This window comes from Pongo pygmaeus, chromosome 4, assembly GCF_028885625.2.
Source record: "Pongo pygmaeus isolate AG05252 chromosome 4, NHGRI_mPonPyg2-v2.0_pri, whole genome shotgun sequence".
NCBI lineage: Eukaryota > Metazoa > Chordata > Mammalia > Primates > Hominidae > Pongo > Pongo pygmaeus.
Window position 1 is genome coordinate 73614193 of NC_072377.2, and position 13548 is coordinate 73627740.

At 39.8% G+C, this 13548-nt stretch overlaps 1 protein-coding gene across 1 annotated transcript in view; it reads left to right on the top strand.

Moving 5' to 3' along the window:
• The window catches only part of PIK3R1 (phosphoinositide-3-kinase regulatory subunit 1), an 85445-nt gene that overhangs the window by 58506 nt on the left and 13391 nt on the right, over window positions 1–13548 (top strand). Inside the window, exons 5-7 of the mRNA XM_054488000.2 lie at window positions 5114–5245; window positions 6048–6249; window positions 6447–6526. Of these exons, the coding sequence (XP_054343975.1) occupies window positions 5114–5245; window positions 6048–6249; window positions 6447–6526 (414 nt within the window). The remainder of the gene's footprint in view (window positions 1–5113; window positions 5246–6047; window positions 6250–6446; window positions 6527–13548) is intronic.

The window sequence follows — 13548 nt, forward strand, 5'->3', positions numbered from 1 at the left end:
TTATGTTCAGTGGTGTGCTGGTAAACCAACTCTCTAGGAAGAAAAAGGCCCTGGTTTGTAGCATCTGCCCATTTTTGTGGCATGAATATTCCCACCGGGGCTTATTTCAAGCTAACCAACATGATGTCACTGGATGTGGAACTGGGAAGAATTGAGGACAGTTTGTTAAATAACACTAATTAATTTAGCCAAGAGGGCTTTAGTACCCCAAACACCCACTCCCTCCTTTGGCATAGAGGAAAAACTACAAATCAATTTACTTGCCAGCATTCCAGCAAGTCATCTTCTTATAAATCTCTCAAGATCCTTCATTCCCTCATAACACTCAAAAAAATATATATACTGCCTCACATCATTTTAACTGAAATTAGGTGTTTAAGCCAAAAAGAGTGAAACCCAGTTTTGGGACTCCTTCAGAGGTATAATGGTACAAAGAATGCCCACATGATAGTAAATGAGAATTTGAAGCGTGAGGCAGTTTCAAAATGAGGCAACTTCTGAGACTTTTAGAAAAGAGGTTTTTTTGGAGAAAAGGAGGAGACTAGACCTTTATCAGTATCAGTAAATTCTTACACTTGAAATGTTCTGACCAGATGTTTTAAAAGTAAAAAAAAAATGTTTAACTTCATTTTTCCTTTGTACATGGAAATCAGTTGCATGCGAACAGAGCATATCCTCTTTGCTGCTCTGCCTCCTGCACTTCCCACAGAGCAGGTCATTAGAAGTTAACATGCAGAACACTCAAGGTGAAAAGGCTTGTTTTTTGGTATTTCTGACAGCTTTATCAGGGCGTTAAGGAAACGCTGAATTTTGTCCTTAGCCAATTGAAATGAAGACACATGTTTGGGTCAGAAAATTGGTTAAATTATGAACATGTTTAGTCACAGGAAGAGTTTAGACATCAGAGCCTGATGAAGTGGAAGTTATTTGAGAAATAGTGATTAGGTTTATAATGTGATCAACACAAAATGATGCAGTTTAGTTATTAAAAAAAAAACCTCTTCACACCACTCGTGAGATAGTCAACAACCAAGATTCACGTCAACGGTACATTTTGACCAACAGGTTTCCTTCCCCAGTGAGATCAAAACACATAGAAAACTGGTTTCATCTGGAGTCTGTGCTAAAAAAGTGAAATTTGTGCCCCACCCCCAAAAATATAAATAAATAAATGATGTCCAAACTTGGGAGTGGATCTGCCAGATCTGTTTCCAACTCAAAGATTTTTCAGTACATAAAAATATTATATAATATCCTGGAGGAAGCTCCAAAATAGTCACTTACACCTAAAAAAAAAATTATGACTTTTAACTAACCTTGTGAATTACCAGTGTTTGAAAAAGACAGACATGGCAGACAATAGCCCACTTTTATTAGCACCTGTTATGCTAGTTCATCCACACATTAACCTTGTGATGTGTTACAAGGTTAACACCTTCACAAGGTAACTTTAACTCACCTAGTAACTTTAACTAGTAACTTTAACTAGTCCTAGTAACTTTAACTCACCAGAAAAGCAAGCTGACCCTCAGGTAAATAATTTCTTTCACATTTTTCAGTGGCTGAGTGGCTAATTTTTCTGACTCCAAAAGTCCTTGATTTTTTTCTCTTTTTAAATTTTGCCCTAAAATGAATTGTTTCTTTGTCTCATGCGAGTTTTAATGATTCAGATTTTCACCTGACAGTTTTTGGTTTCATTTAACCTAATTCAGGCTTTCTTAGCCTTGGTACTATTGACATGTTAGGCTGGATAATTCTTTGCTGGAAGAGTGGGAGCCTGTCCCGTGCGTTGTGGGGTGCTTAGCCACATCCCTAACCTCTACCCATGAGGTGCCAGCAGCATTCTCCCCCAGTTGTGACAATCGGAAATGTCTCCAGACATTGCCAGATGGCTCATGGCAGAGGGCAGGATCCCACTCCCACTGGGAACCACTAACCTAGGGAGAGACCTAAGGAAGAGGGGACTCCATTCCAGGGGGAAGGAGAGGGGAGTGAAGGGTTGGAGAGTTTACTGGGTACCTGTCATGAGTAGACTCAGTGAAAAGTGAGGTAGGAGAGAATGCAAACTCCTCCAACCCAGACCTAAAGATTATGTAGCTCTTCAAAAGTCATCGCATGACAGGTGGGAATAGCTAATGGAAGAGCACGTTAGGCCAGTTTCAATGCAGAAAAGGATTCTTAGATAGCAGAAATCAGATAAATAGAACAGACTTTGTCACTAGCTCTAGTAGAATTTGACATAAGATAAGGTTACCCAAAGACCTGCATAGGATAATTTTATTCATATACTATAAAAGTTCTTTTGATATACCTCATGTGTTAGAGAAGGGCTTTGACGAATTAACTTCACTCTAAGAGCCTTCTAGTTCAATCCACAAACATTTAACACGCTGTATGTGCTGGACACTGAGGGATGCCAGAAGAGCAGGTGACAGCCACAGTCCCTGCCCTTGACGTACCTCGGTCTAGTAGGGAGACACATAATCCCACACAATGATTATGCTCCTTGGGAAGTGTCTTGATAGAAGGATGGCTCATTAGCACTGCAGAAGCACAGAGGGAAACCTGCCTGAGGGAGGGATGTATGCATATTTATTATCTTAACATTTATACTGCATCACCAAATGTTTTATCACATATTATAGGATAAGCAAATTCGGTAATATTAATTTTCCGGGCAAAGAGATATTAGATGAAACACGTGGGGCAAAGTGTATGGGAAAGCAGAAGCACGGCCAAGAGTGGTGACCATAGAGAATTCCTATAGCGACACACACACAATTTTATTTGACAGTATTTAATTATGCTCACAATTGCATTACCTTCAACGTAGATCCTTTATGCAGAGCATCTACTACAATGGTATTGCCCCTCCCACACTTGTTAAACATGTGATATGTCTCTGGTTAGTTGTTTGTAGGACATTTAAGTGATTTAACACTTTGCTTCTTCACCTTTTAAATTTAATAATTCTTTTCCTCAAGTTGACCTATCCATATCCTATTCCAGACTGACTTTTCTTAGAGCTGTGTGGTTGTATGACTCACTTTCGGAACGTCGGCCTACTTAGTGGGGCAAGTTTGGTTTATGATGATATGTCCAAGGAATTTTTGTAGTCTTAGGCTCAACCTAGAATGATTTGTACTGTCATATTTCATTCAAGGTTATCTAGGATACCACCTTCTCCCACTCATTTACACTCAAACACTTTGCAGTAAACTTTCATACTTCCTCATTCTCTCCTAGGCCACAGCCCAATGCAATCACTGAGTTATATGAGGTCTCAATAATATTTTGTACATTTCTAACTGCATTAGAATTCAGATCCCCATCACCTTGATTCAGAGAACTAAAACTGGTAGTTTTACTTCTAGCAGCACTCCTTTCCAATTTATTCTTAACACTGTCATTAGTAAAGCTGTTACAAATGTAGTATCTTGCCCATCAGCCCACCTTTGCTCCACTGAGTACACAAGTCCCCAGATCACTTTCCTCAAGTTATCCTTCGCATTGCTAGTGTACATCCTTCAGCAGCAGCCAAAGTCCTCTCCTTTTCTAGAGGCCAATGGTCACCCCTGCCCCCAGATCTTTGTTTCTAGCATCGCTTTGTTCTGCTGGGCATTGTGTCTTTTCCCAACCCAAGTACTTAGAGTGCCATGCGTAGTGAGTGCCTGGAGGGTGGTTTTGATTAGTTTTACCCCCGTTATTGGATCGCTTGACCTGTTTCCCAGCTGAGGGATTTACTGGACAGGTATGCTCATCTTATTTTCTGAGATTGTCTGATGTCCACAGGTTAGATTAGTAATACTCATCCAGAATTAGGGAGGAACATTCTAAAAATGTTCAAATTATTTTCATGGATATTCTTGAGATTGGTTGCTAAAAGTCTGTAGTATCTTACTGTTGAATCCATCACTCTGTTGGTGACATTTACATGAATTCTGAGACATATCAACTCAAGTCTTAGGAAATCTGGGAATATGCATTTTTAAATTTTTCCTGTTGAGGTTTTAGGAAACATTTACTTATGACTAACCATTCCTAGTTAGAACCCTTTTCAGTCAGGGCAGAACCACCCTCAGAGGATGTTAGGAAATGTTTGGGTTCTGTATTCATTTGCTCAGGCAGTTATAACAAGTTACCACAGACTGCGTGGCTTAAAACGCAGAAACTTGGCCAGGCACAGTGGCTCACACCTGTAATCCCAGCACTTTGGGAGGCTGAGGCGGGTGGATCACGAGGTCAGGAGTTTGAAACCAGCCTGACCAACATGATGAAACCCCGTCTCTACTAAAAATACAAAAATTAGCCAGGCGTGGTGGTACACGCCTGTAATCCCACCTACTCAGGAGGCTGAGGCAGGAGAATCGCTTGAACCCGGGAGGTGAAGGTTGCAGTGAGCCGAGATCACACCAGAGATGCACTCCAGCCTCGGCAACAGAGTGAGACTCCATCTCAAAAAGCAGAAACTTACTTCTGGTGGTTCTGGAGGCTAGAAGTCCGAGACAAAAGCATGTTTGGTTTCCCCTGAGGCTTCTGTCCTTGGCTTGTAGGTGGTCGCCTGCTCACTGCATCCTCACAGCGTTTTTCCTCTGTGCCTGTGCATCCCTAGTGTGTCTCTCTCTGTGTCCTCATTTCCCCTCCTAGAAGGATATCAGTTACATTGGATTAGAGTCCACTCTAATGGCCTCATTTTAACTTACATGCAGTCACTTTCTGAGGCACTAGGAGTTTGGGCTTAGAGGGGTGGGACAGAGGATGGAGTAGGTAACCACTGAAGATGCAGCCCAATTCAGCCCATAACAAAGGCATTATTTTTTGTTGCCCCAAAGTGTGGAGGTCTGCTACTGGCATCATGGGCAGGGGGTCAGGCATCCTAAGTGCTTGCAATATGTCAGACAGACCTCCACAGGAAAAATTGTTCTACCCCAAATGCCTGGAGTAACCCCTACAAGAAGTACGGCTAATGAATACTTTGTGTCTTATATTTATCCTCATATTGCTTCCTTATTTTTTTTTTTTGTCACATGTGAGTCAAATTGTTCAGAAAATTAGCCCAACTGATGTATTCGATAAAATAAATGTCTGAAATATTTCTTAAATTGTTTCCTAGATACAGCCTCTGTGGACTTGGAAATGATTGATGTGCACGTTTTGGCCGACGCTTTCAAACGCTATCTCCTGGACTTACCAAATCCTGTCATTCCAGCAGCCGTTTACAGTGAAATGATTTCTTTAGCTCAAGGTTTGTTTTTTCTCTTCTGGGAACCTCATTGAACATACATGGAGATGTAGAGGTGCTTGTATATGTCTTGCATATACAGAGATAGTGGTTAGAAAATAGTAGTAGTAACCTGTCCCTCCCCCAACAATACCACCTCAAATTTCCTCCTCCACCCAAGCATCCAAGAGAAGACCCAGATTCTCATTTGCTTGGGAAGCCCATCTGCATGTCAGAATCAGAAATGGCTCATTGTTAACCTATTGGTCTTAACAAAGTTTGTATGTCAATGAAGGACGCGGTCTTCCAAGTTCTAGTGTCAGATTCAAGGAACTGGGACTAGAATCCAGTGATGGGGGATGTTCTTGTCATCTTCCCTGAGTGGCCATAACAGAATGTGTTGAGGGAAGAGGGCTCTCAGTTTTAGGAGCTAAGGTTCAGTTAAGTGCTTTGGGGACAGGAAACTGTGGTTCGTAACCTTCAAAGTTAAAACCTGTGATACTTATCTGATGCTCCTCTGAGTTAGCCAATCGCACTTGAAGCTGCTCAATACTGGGTAAGTTGCTGCCAGCACACCCTGAACAGCTTGTGGTTTTTTTACACACAGAGCTTCTTGCATTTCCATTTGACCTGCGATTTCTACTTTCTCATAATGCATTTTCTAATGAGAAGGACAAATGTACTGTGTGCTTCTCCCAACAACTTTTTAAATGACTCCTTTAGCTTGAAGAAAGAGCAGAACTTTTCTAGGTGTTTATTCACTGATACCTGGAAGTAGTCGCTTACTCATTTCTCTTTCCTTTTCTTTTTTTTTTTAAACTTGTAGAAGTACAAAGCTCCGAAGAATATATTCAGCTATTGAAGAAGCTTATTAGGTCGCCTAGCATACCTCATCAGTATTGGCTTACACTTCAGTATTTGTTAAAACATTTCTTCAAGCTCTCTCAAACCTCCAGCAAAAATCTGTTGAATGCAAGAGTACTCTCTGAAATTTTCAGCCCTATGCTTTTCAGATTCTCAGCAGCCAGGTAAGTGAAAGGAGACAAACATGTATTTTGGGGTGATGAGGGTGGTCCTAAATGGATTGGTCATGAAAATGTATTCTGAATATACTGCTCCAGAGATGCATGTGCAGATGCTATCACACACATTCACTTGAGTGTATATAAATGAAAATGAGTTTGCTTTTAGGGAAAAGGTTTCTAATAAACTCTCTTTCTTACAGCTCTGATAATACTGAAAACCTCATAAAAGTTATAGAAATTTTAATCTCAACTGAATGGAATGAACGACAGCCTGCACCAGGTAATGCTTTTTGAACATTTAACATTCTCTCATTGTTCATTTTTTAGAGCCTTAAAAAATGGTGGCTATAAACCTCCTTTGAAGTAACACAGCTTCTTATGGAATTACAATTGGTAGTAATATGTTACCTTGTGATTTAAAGAAAAAATAGCTGAGTGGTAGTGTTATGTTAATTATTATCCGAGTTTCAACATTTGCAGATTTTAAATTATCTTGGTTTTACGTGAGAGTTTGGAGAGTTCCCTGTACCCTTCAACATTTATGCTTCAGGTTGTTGAAGAAATTTATGGAGTTCATTTTAGTTGTTGACATATTTGTTTTTCTTTCTAATACTTACAAAGTAGGGGATTTATAATTACTATATAATTTAAAGTATTTCAGAATGTGTTTTTTGGAAGTGGGTATGCTGAGAAATGCCTGTCAAAATAAACATTTTCAATAATGCAAGCAGTATGAAACCAGAGTGTTCACTGCTGCAAGTTCGAGCAAGCCAGACACTTCTTTGAAAGCAGGCTGCTGTTCAGTTAGCCATTTAACAAAGCAGGAAATGTAGACCATGTTAGCAATGCATTTAATTTAAACTGATGTATTTTTCTTCTACCGTGGAAAGTCTGAACAACCTCATTTTGCTATATACCAGTTAAAAGTTAGCTAATCAACGCTGGTCATTCAGAATAGTGATTAGGGTCCTATACGTTTGAAGTTTCAGGACCAGTGAAAGGTGTTGCTTGTAGTCTTAATTTATGCCTGGAACTCAAAATGAAACTCCATGAATATATTTATTATAGGTAATATATGCAGATTACCATATTTATCTCTGTATGAGCAGGCATGGGGACTCAGTTTCATCTTCATGCAATGGAGAGTTAAGCTGTGCTTTTTCTTAATCGGGTATTGCACAGCCACGCTTAGTTACTTGCATCTGGATGGGGCAGCCTAAGAGAGGCCAGGGCCTAGACCGAAAACCCACCTGCAGGGGGTAGGATAGAGGATGGGGTAGGTAAACACTGAAGATGCGGGTATTGGGAAAGGTTTATGTGGACAGGCCCAAAATGTACCAAAGGTGACAGAGAGGTATCAGGTATAGTAGATAAGGCAAGCATGGGATGTTCCAAATCACAGCAAGCAGAATGTTTTAACAGGGGTGCCCAGAATTCTAGGTAAACTACGTCAAAGAAGACTGTCAACAGGTAGGGACTAGGACTTCAGTCCAGGGGTTGGCCAAAAGGCTTCATCTCGTGTGAGTACACAGGTCACTGTGAATGGATTTGAGAGCTCTGTGCTGGTGTTCAGAGGCTGCCTTTGGACTTAGTGGAAAAGAGTGGGGGTAGGGGTGTGGCACATGGCACTTAAGTTGAGGTTTATGTTAGAGACTAGGGGGAGCTGGACCCTGCTCTCAGTGAAGGGCTAGTGGGTAGTCCTGATCTTTTCAGCGGCCATTCCTCTAGAGAGAGGAGACACATGGAAGCCAAAGTCAGACAGATACCCACAAATGAATTTATCACATGGAATTTTGGAGAATTTCTACTACACAAGGTATAGTAGAATCAGTGGTAGAGTTTGATTAGCCTGACTGGTGTAAACTAGTTAAACGTCTTTGTTAGTTTCATCCTAATTCCACCAAAGTAAAAGTGGGTATCTGCACTATTTTCATAATGCCACCCGGAAAGCTGTTTGATATGTCAAAGGACCCTACATTTCTCTGCTGAGCAATTGGTGCGCCTGTTTCAAAGGAGGATTAGTTCCATCAGCTCTGCTAAAGAATGACAAAGCCTTGAACATTTGCTAGATCATCCCAGTATTTATGTGGCCTCTTAAAAAAAAATTAAATCCAAATCGGTTTTAAACTCTAGTTTGAGCCGTTTTCCCAGGAAGTTTGTGTAATTTGTATAGGACCTTTGGGATTAAATGGCTGTTTTAGTATCTCTCATGTGTGCATACATTGTACTGCCCACTCCAGGAATAAAAACGTCACCATCCAGAACATCTTTGTATTCAGGAATGGCTCCAGTGCAAATGACTGCTATGGCAGCCTGGGTTGAAGAAATGATTCTTAGGCCTGGTTTAAAAAATGCAATAATTTCTTAGAGTCCTTCAGCATTGCCACAGCATGTGCTAGTACCAGACAGAACTTTGAAAGCACAGCACCTTACATCTCCAGCGAATGGCCATTTACAGTAACATTGTTGTGAACACAAATTAGTACCTGAATGATATTTAAGGCAGACAAAAGCAAGACTCTGTTATAGGGCAGATAGACAGCATTTCTAATTATTACCAGATAGAACTTGAAATGACAAAGCTTATGATGTTTGAGGCAAAGTATCAGTTCAAATAAGACCCATTAGCACATAGTATCTAATTAAATGCTAGGTGGGAGTGCACATACTCTAAGTACAAAAAGAACTTTAGAAATGCAGCTGGTGACTTTCTAGGGTAATGGAGTAGACAGAAAAGGCTCATAGAAGAAATAGGGCTTGAAATGTGTCTTGAGGAATAGGTACAATTTGAATAGGCAAAGGAGAAATCGCATTTTGATGCATGGAGTTTAAAGACTTATTCAAAATAAATTACACAGTACAAAATAATGGCTTGGTATTTTACAAAAGCAGTACATCTTTTAAGTGATAGTATCACAAAAACATCATTTTAGAGTTGAAAGCATTGTCCAGCTTTACCAATTTGGACATGAAGAAACCGAGGCCCACAGATAGAGGTTCACTCTGTGCTACCCGGCCAGTATGGGCCCAAACCGGGTCTGCCCAGGAGCTGCCTCCTACACTCCAGCCCATTCTATCTACCATGCCCTGCTGCCTGGGTTTTTGGAACCTTCATGAGCAATGAGGCTGCTTTTAGTGTCCAATCAAAAACTCCTCTGAAGTTTCCAGCATGTAATAAACTAAAAATATGTGAAATTAGCCCCCATGGGTCACATATAGTAAACAAAGTGAGGGCAATGTTTATACTTTTCAGGATAAGGCTCCAAATCACTCCATGAGCCGGGCAGTGGAAAAAACAGTGGGCTTCTGACTCAAATAGATCTGGATTGGAATCTCCACTCTTTCGAGTAACTCAGCTTTTCCAAATTGTTTTCCAGACTGTGGAATTGGGTTAATGCCTCTCTCCTGGGGTTGGTATGAGATTTAATGAACTGATAATTTCTCTGCTATCTATCGCATCAACTCTAGCTTTTGAGGCCTTATGGGAGCTGTCCTCATTCAGCAGGTCTGATTCCTTCGTCCACCCATTAGTTGTGTGAATCCTATCAGGCCTTTTTCCTTACTGACGCCATGTTCCCAGCCAGCAGAGCTACGGCCTCTAGGAGCCTGTAGGGGCTAAAAGAGACACTTGGGAAGTTGCCACCCTGATGTGGGTACATTGCTTGGAGAGAGGAAGGTGCCTTTGTATGTAGCCCTTCCTCTATATGTGGCTTGGTGAATGGAGCAGCCTAGATTTCATCACCACTCCTCCATCTTGCCTAGGTGCCTTTGCACAGTGTACAAAATATGCAGCCATACGTCGCTGCCCCAAGCAGTGCCATCCACTTTATCTGCACTCAAGTAGGTCCTTCCCGTTTTATATGCAAGTTAAGTCGACCCATTCAATATGTTTATGCCTTTAAGCTTCCTGTCATCTTATGTTTAACTGTCTATAGTTTTTCCTATTAATCTACTTAATTATATTTCCAAAGGGCAGGGGTAAAGGCTTTTTCTCCTTTTGAGCTCTTCCTAGCATAGAACTAGGTACAGCATAATAATTATCTAAATTTATTCTTTGATAAACTTCCAACTTTCAAAGAATAGTCATATATCAACACATCTAATGCATCCAGCAATCCTGGGAAATAAGGATTCTCCTCATTTACAGAGGGAAGCTAAGATTTGGAAAAGGTAGGGCACAGAGTAAGCTCTCTAGACTTTGTCGATAGTTTGCTGTTCTATTTTGTCACTAAAAAGTCTTAAAAATATTGAAAGCCAAATGACAAGTTTTCTCGAATCATTGTGTTATCTTTACCCAATTAATGCTTAGGCAGGTAAAGTAGATTTCTGTAGGCAAACCAAGGTAAAAATAAGTCTATTTAACACAGGGTGCCTTTGAATGAAACCCATTATAAGTGTATTTACATATTTCAGATTTCATGGATTTATTCAGAAATATTAATGTAGTATAATTGAAGTCTAATATTGCACCCTCAAGCCCAGAGTGGAAAATAAATGACTCTTTCTCCCCCTTGCCCTTCTACACCTGTCAAAGTTAATTTTTAACCACTGGCACATTGCAAAACATTCATCCTGAAGAGCCTGATTCATAAATCTTGTTTTAAATGCTCTGGGCTTGGTTCTCAACCCAGACTAAAGGCAAGCACTAAGATAGAGGGAAATGACAAAGAGTTTTACTTGTCTCTGATTTAATTTTTATTGGTTTAAAATGTGGTCTGACATTAGAGGGTTGCTTCAAAGGTGAAAAATGAAACTTTGAAAAATTACATGTTTTTAGATGCGTAGAACTAAACAGGCAAGCCACACTAGGTTTTGTCAAACAATAGTTTTATTTGTGCCCTGAGTGACACAAGTATTTTGGTATGTATGTGTTTAGGAGGGGTATATAGTCAGTTTTAGTTTTGTTTTCACAGTGCAGATGTCTCTTTGTCTCAAGGGACAAAGATCTGAAGGAGAATTGCAGGGGGGGACTTCTTTATTCTGCTAAGCAGTGGGGATGCCTTTTCAGAAACCTGGTAGAATGTGTCAGATTTTATACATATGTAAACCTGGGCCTATTTATATACTTAAATGGATGTTTTCCTTAGCACAACATCAATTAAAACCAGTGGATATGGAGCAAATAATTTGAATTACCCTAAAAGGCCCTCTGTTCTAAGTTGTCTTAAGTTAAAATTATGAAGAGAGGTATTCATTTTACCCTTAGATGAAGATTTTTGTTAATTTTTGTTGTCTATTCTTTTTTTCATGGTCTTTGTTCATAAATGATGTCCAGAAAAAGAAGCAGTTTTCTAGGTTGAAAGCTGCTTGTGCAACATTTGCCACTTGATGGTGACTTGTACATATGAAATGTAATATTCAGTTTGTAACTTTTGAACAGTTTAAGGATCAAGAGACATTTTCCTGACTATATCTGCTGGGAAGTGAAACAATGGGCTGTATTTGCCTCTGAAATGAGTTTTACAAAACTTTGAGGAAAGGGAAAATGATACATATTGTTTTAAAGAATCCAGAAGGTAAAGTTAGTTTTCCAGTGTGTCTAGGCCTTTGAGGTCCCAGAGAAATGCTGACATTAAAATAAAAGCTTTCCTAAAACACTAGCAGCTTCGTGAAAACTGTACTTTTGATTTACTAATTAGTTAGTGAGTCATATAGATCAAGTGACAGTAATACAATTATATGCATTAGTTTGTGTCAAATTTGGACATACGAAATATACAGAAAGTTGATGGTTTTCTCCCAAAGCAGGAATTACTGATTCAGTTCTACCAGCAGAGGGCTCCCTTTTTTAAGCTAATAAAGAACATGTGTCTTGCAGATCACTTTTTAAACACTAAAATTCAACGGGAAAAAGATTCAGCTCACAGTTTCCTAATATAATAGGACCTCTCTGGTAGATGATTGTACATATTGTGAGAAATTTGTTTAAGGCAAAGTTTTTCCAATCTAGTTCAAGACTTTATACGTTGAGAGAATACTGCTTTCCAGTGGCTTATTTTCTTCTGAAACAGAAAATATACTGGTGGACTTAACAGAGCATTTTAATCTTAGAAGGTTTTGACATGAAACATTATGTGAATCCAGACAGGTATGCTTAGGAGACTGATGTTTCCAATGTTTCTAGCTTTAGAAAGGCTATTTTAAAAAGTAGGGCAAGATTATGCAGCTCAGGATGCAAGGGTATTCTCTGAACTAACCATATGTCCCTATGATCAGATGGCAGATTCACTTATAGACTGTTATTTCCATTGGGAAAGTTTTTCAATATTATATCAGTTGCACGAAAGGAAAGTTTGTAAAATCACTTTCATCGTGGGTTTAACAGCACTTGCCAGATATTTCAAGTAACACTGAAGCTAGTTCCTGCTGTTGGCCTGTGTGGACTTTATGTGACCACTGGATCACTTTCCCATGCAGAGTACGAGGGTATTATTGAAAGAACCTATGTCTTCAAAGGGAATGAAATGTTTTGTTTTAATTTAAGCAAGCTAAAAATAGAAAACAGAAAAAACCAGAGTTTTGTTGGGGGTGTGAAATTTTTTGCATGTGGCTTAAAAGATTAACTTCAGTTTTGTCCATTTTTTTACTTTCTCTAGCAAAGGGAAGTGAGGAGCAGGGACAATGGGTAGAGAAGGGCATTTGAAACCATCAGAAGATTGAGTTCTAGTCTTAGGGCTATAATCTTCTGCAAACCACTTCACCTCCCTGGGTCAGATTTTGTTTTCCCCTCTATGGCATGAAGGAATTGATCGAAGTGATCTCTAAATTACTTTCTGGCGTAAAGTTTGGTGATTTCCCTGGATAACCTTAAAGCTATCTATGCTCATGCAACTGAAAATTTTCTTAGATCAAATTTTAATTAAATAGTAGTCAATAATCCCAAGTCTGGTCCATTGCCACTTTCTCAAATAAAGGGCAAACATCTGCTAGAAAGGTATGCCCTTCTCTGCCCTTCTATCCTTTACCCCATTAGCTGGCACATAAACCTAATGCAGAGACACCTTTTAATTAGCAGGTCATATGGCCATTTAAATGCGAGTTGCAATCGACCTCATAAAAATAGCCGCAGTGTTGTTTTTTTCTGAATCGTCACATGATCGTGGAGTATAGTATGCATGTGGTGTGGGATTTAATATTCGTCCGAGGATGCCCTCCTACTACTTACTATTGAACATTTTTGTAATCTGCTCCCTGCCCGAGTTGCTCACAAGGGCTTTCCTGTTACACCTGCGGGGCTGTCTGTGCTGGTGTGTGGGAGGAGGTGCAAGAGGTGGACACGAACGAGGCACTGTGTTCTGGGTT